The following is a 15703-nucleotide window of genomic DNA, read 5'->3' on the forward strand; positions in this document are numbered from 1 at the left end:
ATAAGAATGGAAGAAGTCTTAAAAAACAAGTTGTCTAATTTACATCTACATGCTTTTTAAGAATGTCACATCCAAGCTTTCACAAATATATAATGCAGCAACAAAAAAAAATAAAAAAAAATAAACCACATACAGAGTGGACATCTACTTAGATGTCATATAATTATGTCACATCTAGATGTGTCCTAGGCACACCTCTTAAGAAAACCTTGAACTCGTAGTCGACATCGAAAATGAACGCTGAACTCTAAATCCCTGAAAGCGACACCCTATCTTATCCAATCCGACTTATCTTTTTTCATTGTACGCCGATACTACTGAATGACAGATTTGACGGGACCTCCCCGCGAACGATTCATTCGTGCTTTGAAGGTCGAGCAAGCGACGAATTTGTTTGCTAAAAGGACACCTTTAGCGTGAACCCTTCACATGGACAAAATTGTCATTAACATCATTAACATGAAAAGGTAAGGTCTCGAGCAAAAAAATGGGCCAAAAAAACCCCAGTTTTACCTCTAGAAAAAACAGGCCTTGGAAAAACTAATATTTCTTCACCCGACTTAATTAACCAAAAGCATGCAGACTTACCATCAATTTTATAATAGAACTACCGCATAGCCAACGATTCAAAACATATATATTGTTTACTAGCTGCAGAAGTTGTCATGCTTCTAAATAATAATGTATTCTCTCTGTCTCAAAATAACTGTCTCAAGCTTAGTACAATTTTGTACTAGAGTTAGTACAAAGTTAAGACATTTATTTTGGAATAGAAGGAGTACAACATAATCATGATTTCAAAACACACAAAGCGTGCATAGATAAAAGAAAAGAAATCGAGATAGTTGCCGTATTGTAGACATTGTGCAAAGCAATGCAATTTGACACGGCTAGGGAAAAAATATCATGTCAACAGATTTGATAGTATTTTCCCATGGTATGTTAAATAAAATTGTCATGATAAGTCCAACAAAATTGACATGGTTCATGATAAAAAAATAGTTTTGAGACAGGAAAACTTGCCATGTTCTAACTAACAAAATTACCATGGTTATAGACATTAAATTTGCCATGGTCTAAAATAATTAAGTTGTCATGCTACCTAAAAGACTACCATGGTCTAGTTAATTATGTTGCCATGGTCTAACTAACCAAAGTGCAATGATATACCTATTATATGTGTCATGGTCTAAATAATTAAACTGCCATGCTATCTAAAAAAACTAACATGGTCTATTTAATTAAATTGCCATGGTCTAACTAACAAAAATTGCCATGGAATATATATATTAAACTTGCATGGTCTAAAATAATTAAATTACCATGCTACCAAATAAAACTAACATGGTCTAGTTAATTAAATTGACATGTTCTAACTAACAAAAATTGCCATGGAAGTTATATTAAACTTGCCATGGTCTAAATAATTAAATTGCCATGCTACATAGAAAAATTAACACGGTCTAGTTAACTAAATTGCATGTTCTAACTAACAAAAAATGTCATAGAATTTCTTTAAAACTTGCCTTGGTCTAAATAATTAATAAATTGACATGCTACATAAAAAAAACTATGATGGTCTAGTTAATTAAATTGCCATGGTCTAATGAACAAAATTGACATGGTATATATATGTAATACAAGAAAAAATGTCATGGTCTAATTAGTAAAATACCATGCTATATACAAAACAACTACCATAGTCTAATTACTAAATTTGTCATGGCAAAACCTGCCATGTCTGGAAATTTGCCATATTCTAATAAAAAATCATTTTTGGAATTTCCATAGTATAATTAATAATTACCGTGTTCTTATTACTAGAACTAAAGAAAAGAATTCACTTAAAAAATATAATGGGAATTATTTTGGAAGAACAGAAACATGTTTGTAATTTTTATATGGCAGAAGGTATAGTTTTATTTCTCATGGTCATTAAAAAAGCGTCGTGGTGAAAAACGGTAAAACTTGCCTTGGTAAAAACTCAAAGAAAAAAAAGATTGATTTTGCTACCCTGAAGAAACTTGGTGGTTCACAACCCCTGATCTTTATTTCTACTTCCTTACCGCCTAAACAATCCCAAACCGGTCAAAAACAGTCCCTGGCTGGTTTCTACTGACCGGATGTTGACATCGACACGGTCAAAGACGGTATTTGACCTATGGGTGGATCCTTCTTGTTAGTTTTTTTTCTATAATCTAAGAAATAGAAAAAATCTTATGTACTTCGGCCCTATCTGCTCTAATTTTCGGCCCAGCCCAACCCAGCGAGGGGCAGGGTCGTCTTCAACCCCTCGCTAGGAGGACGATGTCATAGCAGAGCGTGCAACGCCAACCTCAAGCTCCGGCTTAGAGCTGGCAGCCTTCCCCTGCATCCACTTCCTCGCCCACGAGATGAGCACAACCCCTGGACCTATCCCCTCTTCCACAGATCACTCACTCTCTCTCTCTCTCTCTATGATGGTGGTGTTGAAATAGTTGGGTGTTTCTTTGGAATAACAAAAGCTCCTGATGCATAAACTACCGTGAAAGGTTTCTTTCCTGGCTTCTATTTCTTCTACCTGAGTGTGTGCATGTACAGCTCCTGCGTAGCCAAATTATCTGACCAAAGGACATGTGCATGCCTAATCCTAAGTTCCTAATCTATAATTAGTATTGTTCTGTTTTGCTCTCTCCTGTACACTTTATTTAGCCATGCATGTAAGCAATTCCTGTACAGAGCAACACCACAACCTTTCTAAACTTTTGCTCTCCAGGAATAAGGCCTTAGTATATACTTCCTCCGTAAACTAATATAAGAGCGTTTAGATTACTAAAGTACTGATCTAAACGCTCTTATATTAGTTTACAGAGGGAGTAGTATATACCCAGAGGCCAGAGATATGTCTGAGAACTTGTTCCGACAGTATTAACATATACTACCAAAGTGTACCTATTTCTCTAACAAAATAAACTACAATTACTTTATTGCTGATTGCCAAACAGTATGGTTCAATTTCTTCCTGTTATTTGTACTTTATTCAAATAAGTATGCAAACAAAGCATTCATTCACACAAAAAAAACATGTATGTTCTAAGCTAATCAGGAATAGGAGTTTAAGTATATTCTCAGTTCAGACATGTGCATGCATATGTAAGTATATTCTCAGTTCAGACATGTGCATGCATATGCTCAGTTAGCAACCACATAAATATACTGCAGCTCTTGTGTGCATGTATTTTACTGATAGTAGAAAACGGGCCTATTGTCCCGGTTCGTAATGGCCTTTTGTCCTGCTTCCTGAACCGGGACTAAAGGATCGTTACTAATGCCCTGTCCTTTTAGTCCCGGTTCAGTCTAGAACCGGGACAGATGGGTCTCCACGTGGCCTGTGCGCGGAGCCCAGGTAGGAGGGCCTTTGGTCCCGGTTGGTGACACCAACCGGGACCAATAGGCATCCACGCGTCAGCATTTCTGTGGCTGGGGTTTTTGTTTTTTTAAGGAGGGGGGGTTGGGGGTTTTGGGGGGGTTAATTTAGGTATTTCATATATTGTGTTAGCTAGCTAATTAATAGAGAGAAGTGTCCTCTCTTATGTCCATGCTTGGTCGACGCTACGTACTACACATACGTATAGAGAGGACTAGACACGCTAGCTAGCTAGTAAGCAAACGAAGGAAACAGAAGATCGTCATGAACATATATGCATACAGAGAGAAGTGATATCGACCACCTCTCCTTCTTCGAGAGATTGGTCGAACAACAAGTTCTCGTATATCTATCCGACACTACTGGCTACATATATACAATAATTATCTCTTACAATATAATCTTCTAATTATATACGAACACAGGATCCACATAGTATTCTCCGTCTTTAGCGATCACGTGGTCAAGGAAGAATGCCGCCAATTCCTCTTGAATTGCTCGCATACGATGTGGTGCTAGGAGTTCATCCCGCATCCGAAAGATCTAATTTGAAGAAGGGGGTCAATACATATATATATGAATAAATGAAACTCAACACAAATGATGGTAATAAAATAAAATTATGAATATTATTGCTTACGCACTTCATATTGTTCGTCAGAGTACCCTCGTTCACAGGTCGTGTGGCGGATGGACTCGCAAACGTAGTATCCACAGAAATCATTCCCTTGTTCCTGCCACAACCACTTTACAAGAAATAGAGGTCAATCACACTGATAAGCAAGCATGCCAAATGGTATTGATGAAACTAGCGCTTGAATCACTAGGAGATGCGTCGAACATGTTACCATATAGTACTTAATTTTGGGTGTCTAAATTGCAGCTTCTTCGGCAGTCCCGCAGCTTTCTTGGTGAATTTTCTCCAAACCCTGCCGGACAAAGAAAACAATTACTTGATATATCAGGAAATGAACAAAGTTGCTAATATGGTGGATAATGATCGATTTAACTTACTTCTCGAGCATTTGGGTCATGTCCGGATAGTCCTGGGGATCTTTTCGTCTCGAGTCTAAGACGGTTACTAGTCCCTGCTCAAGCTTAATCTCTAGGAGAATATAGTGGAAGCTGCGCACACATGCATAACTCAATAATTACATTACTATAACCTAGACTAATAAGGGAAACCGAATATGCACAAGACAGTAACACTCACTTGAAGTTGTAAGGAAAGCGTATTATATCTTTGTTTTCATTTATTACCAACGATCGAAGCAAGTTGGCCTCGGTATCTTCGGCACGATATTTAACCTCAGTTGCATCTATGAGATTTGTGTTAATGAACCCAATATCACCGATTTGTCTTTTCTTCAATTCGGCGATCTTCAATCTGTATAATATAGTGAGGATAATTATAAATACATGCAATGAAAGAGTTGACCTATATAGGGAGACTTAATGACAGAAGTAGTACTACTTACAGACAGTAGCAAGTGACCGTTGCTTTATCGAGGGCCTTTTGATTGAAAAACTGGAAGAACTCCTCAAATGGAACATTCAACAATTCAATTCCAACGAGGTCATGCTCCTCTCTAACTCTCAGCGGCAAAGTATTTCTCCCCCCAGACTCTCTGCAGGTTTTCATGTACCAATCATGGAATCTTCGCATCATCGTTGTTAGAGATCTTTCATCTTTGACGAGAGGCTTCCCGTACTCGTATCTGTGCTCCTCCACCTCCAAGAACTCATAATGTACATTGTCAGGCAGGTAATCTCCACGATTGCTATAACCGGGCACCATCCTCGGATCATTAGTAGGCACCTTGAGTGGGGGGACGGTTGGTTCGCTTGTTCGCCGAGCTGGGGAATTTTTTCCCAGCTCGTCGTTCTTTTAACCTTTGATCACTGACAGTACCTCCCGACCGCTCCGCTTCGACAAATGACTTTTCAATAATGCGCTCATAGTTGCCTTTCTTCGGAGACTTTGCTGGTTTTTTCAGGGCAGCCAGAGTGCGCTTCGCTTTCACCGGATCTACCTTCTTCTCCGGAGGTGGATGTTTCTTTGCTTTCACCCCTTCAAAGAAGTTCCTCACTTCGGCTCACGCGATGTCGGCGTTCTCCTCCGGGGTCTTCTCGTATGGTAACTTCTCTGGAGTCTTCAGACAAGGACCGAATCTGTATTACCTCCCGCCTCTGGCTGTACTGCTAGACGCCGGCAGAGCAGATGGAGCGGCTGTCTTCTTTACTTGCTTACGAGGCGGAGGAGAAGGACTACCACGCGCCGGAGCAGCCGGAGCGGCGGCCGGTCTCTTCCGCCCTTGCTGACAAGGCGGAGAAGGAGGAGGCTGGCTGCTCGGGCGCGCCGGCGCAGGCGGAGGAGGCGGAGTGCCGCCACGCGCCGGACAAGGAGCCGGCCCAGTGCCCTGATCGTCACTCGCCGGAGGAGGAGGAGGCGGAGTGCCCTGACTCGCCGGAGGAGGAGGCGGAGGCGGAGGCGGAGGCGTCCAGTTCGGAAGGTTGATGAGCTCCTTCCGCCATAGGCATGGAGTCTTCAGAGCAGAACCCAGCCGAGTCTCCCCTTCACCGGTATGGTGGTCAAGCTGGAGGTCCTCAAATCCCTCTGCCATTTCATCCACCATCACCCTAGCATATCCTTCTGGAATCGGCCGGCAGTGAAAAGTTGCGCCGGGTTCGGTAGGAAAAACAGAGCCAACAGCCGCCTTGACCTTCATATTAATCCATTGTGTCATAAGGTGGCAATTTTGAGACTCCGTGATAGCATCCACGGGATAGCTGGCAGGAGCCGTCAAGATATGCTCTGGCTGAAGCAGCTCGGTGGAAGCCACGCTGCTTCTCCGCTGAGATGGCAGGGTAGCTTCGGGGGAAGCTTCGGCAGTTCGTTTGCTGCGATTTGCTTCTCGTTCCTCTATCGCCTGTACCCTAGCGTGCAGTGCCTGCAGTTGGGTCTGCTCCACTTTCTTCCTCCTCTCGTGGCATTTGTAACCACCTGCGTCCGAAAACCCAGCCTTCCACGGAATGGAGCCTGGCATCCCTCGTGTCCGTCCAGGGTGCTCAGGATTCCTGAGGGCCATTGTGAGCTCGTTCTTCTCTTTGTCTGGAACGAACGTCCCTTGCTGCGCTGCTTCGATATAGTGCTGAAGCCTCTTGACTGGTATTTCCAATTGCTCGTCCGTCCAAATGCACTTTCCTGATACAGGGTCCAAGGTTCCGCTAGCCCCGAAGAACCAAGTCCAGCAATGGTCTAGCCAGTTAATTGTCTCTGGTTTGATCCCTTTATCAACCAGATCATTCTCAGCCTTGGCCCACTTAGGCCGGGCTACGAGGTAGCCACCTGACCCCGTGCGATGGTGATGCTTCTTCTTCGCAGCATTTTGCTTGTTTGTCGCCGACATCTTCTTACTCTTTTTTGATGTCTTGTGGGCCACAAATGCGGGCCAGTGATCTATGATCTTCCTCTGCATCAACACTCGGAGGAAGCAACAAGCGATTGCAGGGGAGGCAGGCGAGGGCGATGATCCAGATCCACCTAATGGCACGCTTAGGACAGGGTATGCTTGCTGGAAGGGTCCAATGTGAACCTCTAAAGCATTCTGAAAGCAACTGTAAACATACATCCAAATAGGGCTCGAGGCATTCGTCGAGACCGAGGAGCAAGCTTGCTCATGAGACTTAAGTTGGTGTCGAAGGCTGGACTTGCATCGGAAGGCATTTAGCACCAGAAGAAGACGTGCGGGGCCAAACAATTGGATCAGCCAAGCATTCAGTAAACAACCGTGATAATAAATAAATGCCACCCCAATTCGTGAGACTTCCATTTTTCGGTGAGGTACACCTCATGCATGCATTAGAAGAACCCTTTCAAAAAAATTGAGAAAGTCCAAAGGCCATATATTACAATACCAAATCTTTACTGTACCTAAAAAGAAGTGGTAAACTTTTACAAGGCATCCCAAAAGAACATGAAAATTACAAACGATACCATCTTCCTCCAGCATGCGCGGGTAGTGAGCTCTGCCCGTCCATCGATCCACGCCACCCGCCTCCGCCGCGTCTGCATGGCGGCCCTGCGGTCTACCTCGCCGGTCTCGTCCCTGGCGGTGTCAGGCTCATCGACTGTCTCAGCTCGGGCGTCGCTGCTACATTGGTCACTCGGGCCTCGCTGCTTTGGCAGCCCGGGTGCCTGTCGCATGACGTCCCACGCCGTCCGTCATCGCCGGCTTCATCTCGGACTCAACTGCCACCCCACCTCCACCGAGCGGCCTCCCCGCCTCACGCGTGATCGGCTTGATCACATGCTCGCCGTCGCGATCCGCCTCATCTATGCCCCGCGACCGACCTGGCCCGTCGGTTGCTCGCGCCTCCGAAGGTCCTGTGAAGATATTGCCCCCGAGTTCAGCAAGCACCTCCATCGATCGAGCAACGAGCTGCCGCTGCGTCGCCCCATTGGGTCGCAGCGCCGCCGGCCCGTGGTTCTCCGCGCGGCTGCATCGACTCGCTCATCGCCGCTGCGTCGCCCCTTTGGGCCATAGTGCCGCGATACGCGGTCCCCGCCGCTGCCCCGAGGTCGTCCCCGTGGTTGCACCGATCCGCGCGTCGCCGTTGCGTCGCCCCTTCGGGCCATAGTGCCGTGATACGCGGTCCCCGCCGCTGCCCCGAGGTCGTCCCCGTGGTTGCACCGACCCGCGCGTCGCCCCTTCGGGCCGTAGTGCCGCGATACGCGGTCCCTGCTGCCTCCCCGAGGTCTTCCCGTCGTCGCCTCGACCCACCTGCTGCCGCCGCGTCGCCCCTTCGGCCGTGGCAAAAAGCTCTGCCGTTTTTTTTCAACCGGGCATCCCCTTTTCATTACTCACTCCAACAACAACAACAACAACAACAAAGCCTTTAGTCCCAAACAAGTTGGGGTAGGCTAGAGGTGAAACCCATAAGATCTCGCAACCAACTCATGGCTCTGGCACATGGATAGCAAGCTTCCACGCACCCCTGTCCATAGCTAGCTCTTTGTCGATACTCCAATCCTTCAGGTCTCTCTTAACGGACTCCTCCCATGTCAAAATCGGTCGACCCCGCCCTCTCTTGACATTCTCCGCACGCTTTAGCCGTCCGCTATGCACTGGAGCTTCTGGAGGCCTGCGCTGAATATGCCCAAACCATCTCAAACGATGTTGGACAAGCTTCTCCTCAATTGGTGCTATCCCAACTCTATCTCGTATATCATCATTCCGGACTCGATCCTTCCTCGTGTGGCCACACATCCATCTCAACATACGCATCTCCGCCACACCTAACATCCATCTCAACATACACCTAATTTCATTACTCACTCCGTTCCTAAATATAAGTCCTTTTAGAAAGATTTCAATATAGACTGCATACAAATGTATGTAGACATATTTTAAAGTGTAGATTTACTCATTTTGCTCTGTATGCTCTACATTGAAATTTCGAAAAAGACTTATATTTAGAAACGAAGGGAGTAATTGCTTAACGGAAATACAAAGTTCGACGGCCTCATACAAGCATGGAGGAGAAGGGAAAGAAGGGAAGCGGGTTGGTGCACTGTGAGGAAACCCGCTGCGAATATTTGGCTCAAAACATTCCACGGGCGAAAATGCGAATGTTCGGCTCAAAACATTCTACGGGCGAAAACCTGATAACACAGTTCACTTAAGTTTTACAGATACTACCTCCTCAAACAATTTATTTCCTACACACAACCTCATGGTTTAGTGGCCACACTCTCTTCAGTTAGCGTGTAGCCAGGATAGAGCGAGACAAGTAGCACTAACGATTCCGATCCAATGAGTTACCGTTGTGTTTTACTCTGAGGAAGGAATTATATGGAATGTTGCACGTGCACAGTAGGAATTATGGCGTGTTGGAATATAATCCACCACTTTTGGCCTGTGTTTGAATCGGAACCGTGCTGAATTTTTTGCCTCCGTTTTCATAAATAAAATACCCAAACCCCTATTTCTGAGGATGATTTTGCTCTCACATTTCACCACTTGGGTGAAAGCAACTTCTGAATGTTTGGCTTGCCGGCACGTGTATTATTTTGGGATGGGAGGGTGTACAGTTCCCTTGTGACTGTAGTTTCCGTCGTAAATTTTCTCAACATGATTTTTGCGTTTCTGTGTGCATTTAGCGATTATTGTTTAAGGTGCAGACTGTTGACTGGATTTGAGTCTGAGGTCGGTCGTGCATGTTGACGAGGGCACATCATGACCAGGTGCTTGCATGTAGCGTTGCATGCGCTCCTAATTTCTCTTGCCGCTGACAGCATTAGCTCTGGATGTATCTCGGCGCCTCTTCATCCGATTTTTCTAGGAGAAGGTCGTCCGTCCCAGTTTCGTCCTATAAATATGGAGATGGAGGTGTGCTTCCTGATTTGTATACGCCATTACGCCTCAGGCCCCGTCTGCCCCAATCCATTCGCTTTTCCCGTGCGGTGTCGAGGCCAATCGCCGTTTCCCTCCCTCCCCTCTTCACAAGGCGAGGTGGCCATGTATGAATCTGAGTATCTGACCCGAGGCGGCCGTCCGGTGCTCTACAAGTACTACCGATGTCTCTACATGTAGCGTCCCTCCTCCTCTTGATCCTCTCATTTCTCTCGACCGGCCTTCTTCTTCTTCCCGGGGCGGGCTCTCCTTCTCTGTGTTCCTACTCGGATTGTGAATAGAAAGCAGCCCAGGTGGTGCAGAGAAACTGTATCCAAACAACTGGCCACGTTCGGTGTTGGAAGCCGTGGAAGGAGACGGGAGTTGGGGCTGCGCTCTCGACCTCCTGTTGGTTGATTGACTAGAGAGCGGATCAGAGGAGGCTGTGGACGAACATCGGACGAGGCCGTCGTGGCAAGGGTCTCGCGTTCGCAAGAACAGTGTCCACAGCGGCGAACGTGGTGGCTAGAGAGAGGAGCGGCGACGAAGTGGAGGTGCGTGTCTGACTCTGACCTAGAATTATCCGTTAATCCGTGTTGTTGGTCGAGTTGTTTCTGTTGTGCTTAATTACGAGATTTGGTTCTGGTTGTCTTGGTCTTCAGGCATGCTGAATACGGTGGCCTGGGCAGATGAGTCAATACTCCCTTGAAAACGACCGAATTCTTCTGAATTGGTCATTGTTTTCTACTAATGCAGGCTAAACTTGAACGGATTTTTCTTTCGATCTAAATTGTGGTAATCAATGAGGGAGACGACGCCGTCAAGCCGTTCTCCTGTAGATTTGAGCAACCTGGACTCGAGCCAGGTGCCGGAGAAGCAAAAGCACAAACACAACACGCAGGAGGTATCCGTCAAGAACGAAGACCGCAGCGCTGTTCCACTTAGACCAAAGGATGAGAGGAAGGATGCTAACGGTGGCAGAGATTGATGACTTCTTCGCCGCCATGGAAAAGGCCAAGACCGAAAGCTTCGCCGCCAAGTAAGTGGACCTCCTAATAACTTAGCTGCAATTTTGCAATCTACTGTCAGAACCTTGGAGTACTTTATTCCACTTTTGGGTTCGTCAAAGAATTCTGGAAGGATAACAAAGCAGTCTCTCGTTCAGTTTTTCCATTTATCGCCTCAATGCATCTACTTGTAGATGCTTTCTTTTGTTGTAAAATGATAATGCGTTCTTGCTGGTCAATGAAACTAACAAATCGGTAGACTACATTTCGCTGATTTTTTTCTCTTCATATCCTTCAGGATATTGAATGATGTGATATGAAACTTTTAGTTTTGTTCAATTACGGAGAGTTCAGAGTTTTAGGGACAAATTCAATCGCATAATATTCTGTAAGTTGTCGATGCATGTAGATTTCGCTTATGAAGATTGTTTGATGAGTATTACAGTATTCCGTTTTAGGCAGCAATAAGAGGAATTGTTCAGTGTTATGTTCTGTAGAGAAGATGGATGGGTGGAGATTGGTACAACAATTTTAGTGTTCAACGTTTGCCGATTTTGGCGTCAAGTTATTTAAGTTTAGATGCATCATAGAGATGAACTCAGTTGCAATTGCAAGGACTCACCAGTAGGCAATGTTGCAAATATTTTCACCGAATCAAGGAATTTGAATTTTCTGGTTCATTACTCGAGTCTTTGGCATTTACGAATGTACTGTATAGAATATTTCATTAATTGTTACACTCTAAACTCGGTGCAGATTTGAACTTTTACTAGCTATAAGTTCTGAAACGTTCTTGCATTTACCAATACTGACAATGCAGTACGCACTCCAACTAAAACAGGACATGACAGATAGATTGCCTGATCTAAGCAACTGGGAAAGGAGGTTAATCTAATGGATACAAAGATTTACATCACCAAAAACAGAAAAGAGAAATGCCATGCACATGAACCACGTGGCTAAGCAAAGGTCCTTGCAAAAAATTCGCCAGACAACTCAAAATCCTATAAAATACTTACGACAACTTTTTTGACATTTTTCCGCTTCATATGTACCAGCAGCGCCCAAGCAACAACGATCCAACAGTCAAATACACTGATACAAACGTCCAAGACCGGAAGACAATCATATCCAAGCATTCGCGCAAGCTATCTACTACTTCATCAAAGGCACAAACCCGGCAGGGTAGGTGTATGCACCAAATTTTAAAATTCCAGGTTCTCCTAAGAATTATATATTGTCCCGGTACCTTGTTTTTGTGCTTCGGTCATGGCGTGATCTCCTACTCTCTCCGTCCCAAAATCGCCCGTGAAATAGCCGTGATAGCTGCGTTATAGTTGCCCAGGAGCCTCCCCGCTACGCTATGGCTGCTACTGCAAAATTCTCCACATATCCCTCTAAATGGCTCAAAAATCAGCAAAATCCTTCAGAAATCATCTCTCCCACCAGAATTTTTTCGCTATTTGCCGCTATTGCCCACTATGGCGGCCTCTATAGCTGTTGGGAGAGCCAGCCGTGAAATCGTTTCTCCCACGATTTTAATCTACGACCTTGATACACTTATTTTGAGTCGGAGGTAGTATATTTTAACATATTCTATAGTGTATTCTCCATGATGATGAAATACAAGCAGTTGTTGCAAAGAGCAAACTATAATAGATTAATAGACTTCTGTACAACAAACCACCCCCTTCATGGCGCACTAATTGTTTCCACTATCCTTGGTGATTTTTTTATATGTATCCTTGGTGATCTAGGTGTTATGAAAAACATACTGTTCTCTATGCCATGTAACGCCCTCTTTGTACTTCATCAAATATAAATGCAAACCCTATTTTCTTTGGTTCATTCGGTCAACTATCACCTTACGGGGTAGCACTAAAACATACAGTACTTTGCTCCAAATGATAAAGATTTAACCATTTGTTTTCAAAGAAAATAAAGATTTAATCATTACCTCGCTAACGTAGCGCACACACAATTCTGTTGTCATAGGCGCGGCGTGCCGCCGCGCGGGCATAAGCTAGTAAATTAAAAGACGGACGCGTGCGCATATCAGATACAGGTAGTAGAGAAGATGATCAACGATACAGGCCAGCCGAAGCGAACAACAGACACATCATTCTTTCCTCCTCTCGAAGGAAAGGAGATCTCGCCAGTGCCCCGTAGCTAAGGAGCTCCTCCGCCGTTTTTCTCCGGCGGCTCCCCTCCGTCGATGACCTCAATCGTCGATGGTGAGGGAGGTCGTCAGATCCATGTATGTAAATAGTTTTTAGGTCAAAGTAGCTTAGTTTTTAGGCTGTTCATCATCTTAGGCGATGCTGAATAATGTTTTTTTAGATCCTACTTCGAACCCCACGCATGCACGACCCGGTGCAGCGGAAGCCACGCCACGCCACACAGCTGAGCTCGACCGAGAGCCCAGGGTAGTCGCACGAATTCCACGGAGACAGCAACCACGCCGTACGTTGTCGCTGCGGTACGATGTGACGCACGCCCCGTTTTCCCACGCTAGCACGCCGCAATACCTCGCCGATCGACCGAGAAGCAAAACGGGTGGCCGGGCTACGTCGGATACTTGCTCCGGCCGGCCGGGCTCTCGTACTCTGCGTTCTCACGCGAGGTGAAGTCCGAGTCCGGTGTTGCTACCAGCGTCGCTCCCTCCGGTCGGGCTCTCGTACTCGGACAAAAGCGCGCACGCGCACGGCCGGCGGCATTATCTGCCCAGTTGAAAACCACCCCGGCCGGAGGTCGCATTCGCAGGCAGGAAAGAATCCGCATACGGTTTGAAATACGTCCCATCATCGTTTTGTACTCTTCGATCAATCTTTCCCGTACCACAGGGGAGTTAGTAAGTTGCCGTATGAACCCACGTCGCGCTCCGTCGGCTCAACAAATAATCCTGATATACGGTGCCTGATCCAATAATACAATGCTTGTTTTCACAAGCATTCTCACGTAGGTTCACCACACATTTTGCCCAGTAATACAATGCTTGTTTTCACAAATCACAATCGAATCATGCGATATTTACTTCTATCTTTTGTTTTTTTATACGCATGCGGTATAAAAGCAGGGCTCGCATGCTGAACCTGCAGCTCACTGCATCTCAGCCATGGCATCTATTCCGAAGCTTGTGATTCTCCTGCTGTGCACCTGTCTTCACACTCTCGTTGCTCACGAAGGATACGATCTTCGCGCCTACAAGGTTCTGCACGCTGGCTCTTTGAAATCTGCCGCCGTCAACTGCTCCCAGCCCAAAGGTGCAGTAGCATTGTCCATGAACGCACATGCATGCAATTCGATTGGTTTTCATTGCACTATTTTGAGGATATTTTGAGCACGTTTGTCATCGTGTTTTCTCTGTTTCGGCTGTTTCAGTGACTCCATCATCCGGCGGCGTCACCGTGCCGTTGCACCACCGGCACGGCCCGTGCTCGCCCTCGCCTGTGCCCTCCACCAAGGCGCCGACCTTGGAGGAGATGCTCCGGCGTGACCAGCTCCGGGCCGCCTACATCAGACGGAAGTACTCCGGCGTCAAGGGAGGCGCAGGTGACGTGGAGCAATCGGACGTTACCGTGCCGACCACACTGGGCACCTCCCTGGACACGCTGGAGTACTTGATCACCGTCGGCATCGGCTCGCCGGCCATGACCCAGACCATGCTCATCGACACCGGCAGCGACGTGTCCTGGGTGCAGTGCAAGCCGTGCTCGCAGTGCCACACCCAGGCGGACTCGCTCTTCGACCCCAGCTCGTCGAGCACCTACTCACCCTTCTCCTGCAGCTCCGCCGCCTGCGCGCAGCTCAGCCAGAGCCATGAGGGGAACGGCTGCTCCGGCTCCCAGTGCCAGTACATGGTCAAATACGGCGACGGTTCGAGCGGGACCGGGACGTACAGCTCCGACAAGCTCGCGCTGGGCTCCAGCTCCGTCAGCAACTTCCAGTTCGGATGCAGCCAGTCTGAGTCGGGCAACCTTCTCGAAGACCAGACCGATGGGCTCATGGGGCTCGGCGGCGGCGCTCAGTCGCTCGCCACCCAGACCGCGGGGACCTTCGGCAAGGCCTTCTCGTACTGCCTCCCACCGACTCCGGACTCCTCTGGGTTCCTCACCCTCGGCGCAGCAACCTCAGGTTTCTCCAAGACACAGATGTTGAGGAGCAGTCAGGTCCCGTCGTACTACGGCGTGCTCCTTGAGGCCATCAGGGTGGGAGGCAGGCAGCTCAACATACCCGCCTCGGTCTTCTCCGGCAGGTCGATCATGGACTCCGGCACAATCATAACGCGGCTGCCGGCGACCGCGTACTCTGCGCTATCGTCGGCGTTCAAGGCCGGCATGAAGCAGTACCCGCCGGCGCAGCCTATGGGCATCTTCGACACGTGCTTCGACTTCAGCGGCCAGTCCACCATCAACATACCGAGCGTCGCACTGGTGTTCTCCGGGGAAGTCGTCGTCGACCTCGCCACCGACGGGATCATTCTGGACAGCTGCCTCGCCTTTGCGGCCAACAGCGATGACAGCTCCCTTGGCATCATCGGCAACGTGCAGCAGCGGACGATCGAGGTGCTGTACGATGTTGGCGGCGGCGCCGTGGGGTTCAAGGCTGGCGCATGCTGATCGGCGCGCACAAGGACACCGTTGATACTATTGGGATATCAAGTTCGTCGTATACTTGTTTGCTGCTGCGAGCTACATATAGTAAAAGTGTCATAATACATGAAGTGGGCCAAACCATCAGCGCACTACCAACCAAAACATGATGCAAGCATGCAAACTACCAACCAAAACATACTTGTAATTGTCTTCGGGTAGTTTAATAAGAATGGAAAAAGTCTTAAAAAACAAGTTGTCTAATTTACATCTACATGTTTTTTAAGAAAGTCACATCCAAGC

The 15703-nt window shown here is 47.0% G+C and overlaps 1 protein-coding gene across 1 annotated transcript; it reads left to right on the forward strand.

The window, feature by feature from the left end:
• Positions 1 to 13771: 13771 nt before the first annotated feature.
• On the forward strand, positions 13772 to 15427 carry LOC123154741 (aspartyl protease family protein At5g10770-like). The gene is made up of 2 exons (XM_044573387.1): positions 13772 to 14071; positions 14190 to 15427. Exons 1-2 carry the CDS (start codon positions 13924 to 13926, stop codon positions 15425 to 15427), a joined length of 1386 nt encoding a protein of 461 aa, XP_044429322.1. The 5' UTR covers positions 13772 to 13923.
• Positions 15428 to 15703: the final 276 nt, after the last annotated feature.

The sequence above is a fragment of the Triticum aestivum genome, chromosome 7A (assembly GCF_018294505.1).
Source record: "Triticum aestivum cultivar Chinese Spring chromosome 7A, IWGSC CS RefSeq v2.1, whole genome shotgun sequence".
NCBI lineage: Eukaryota > Viridiplantae > Streptophyta > Magnoliopsida > Poales > Poaceae > Triticum > Triticum aestivum.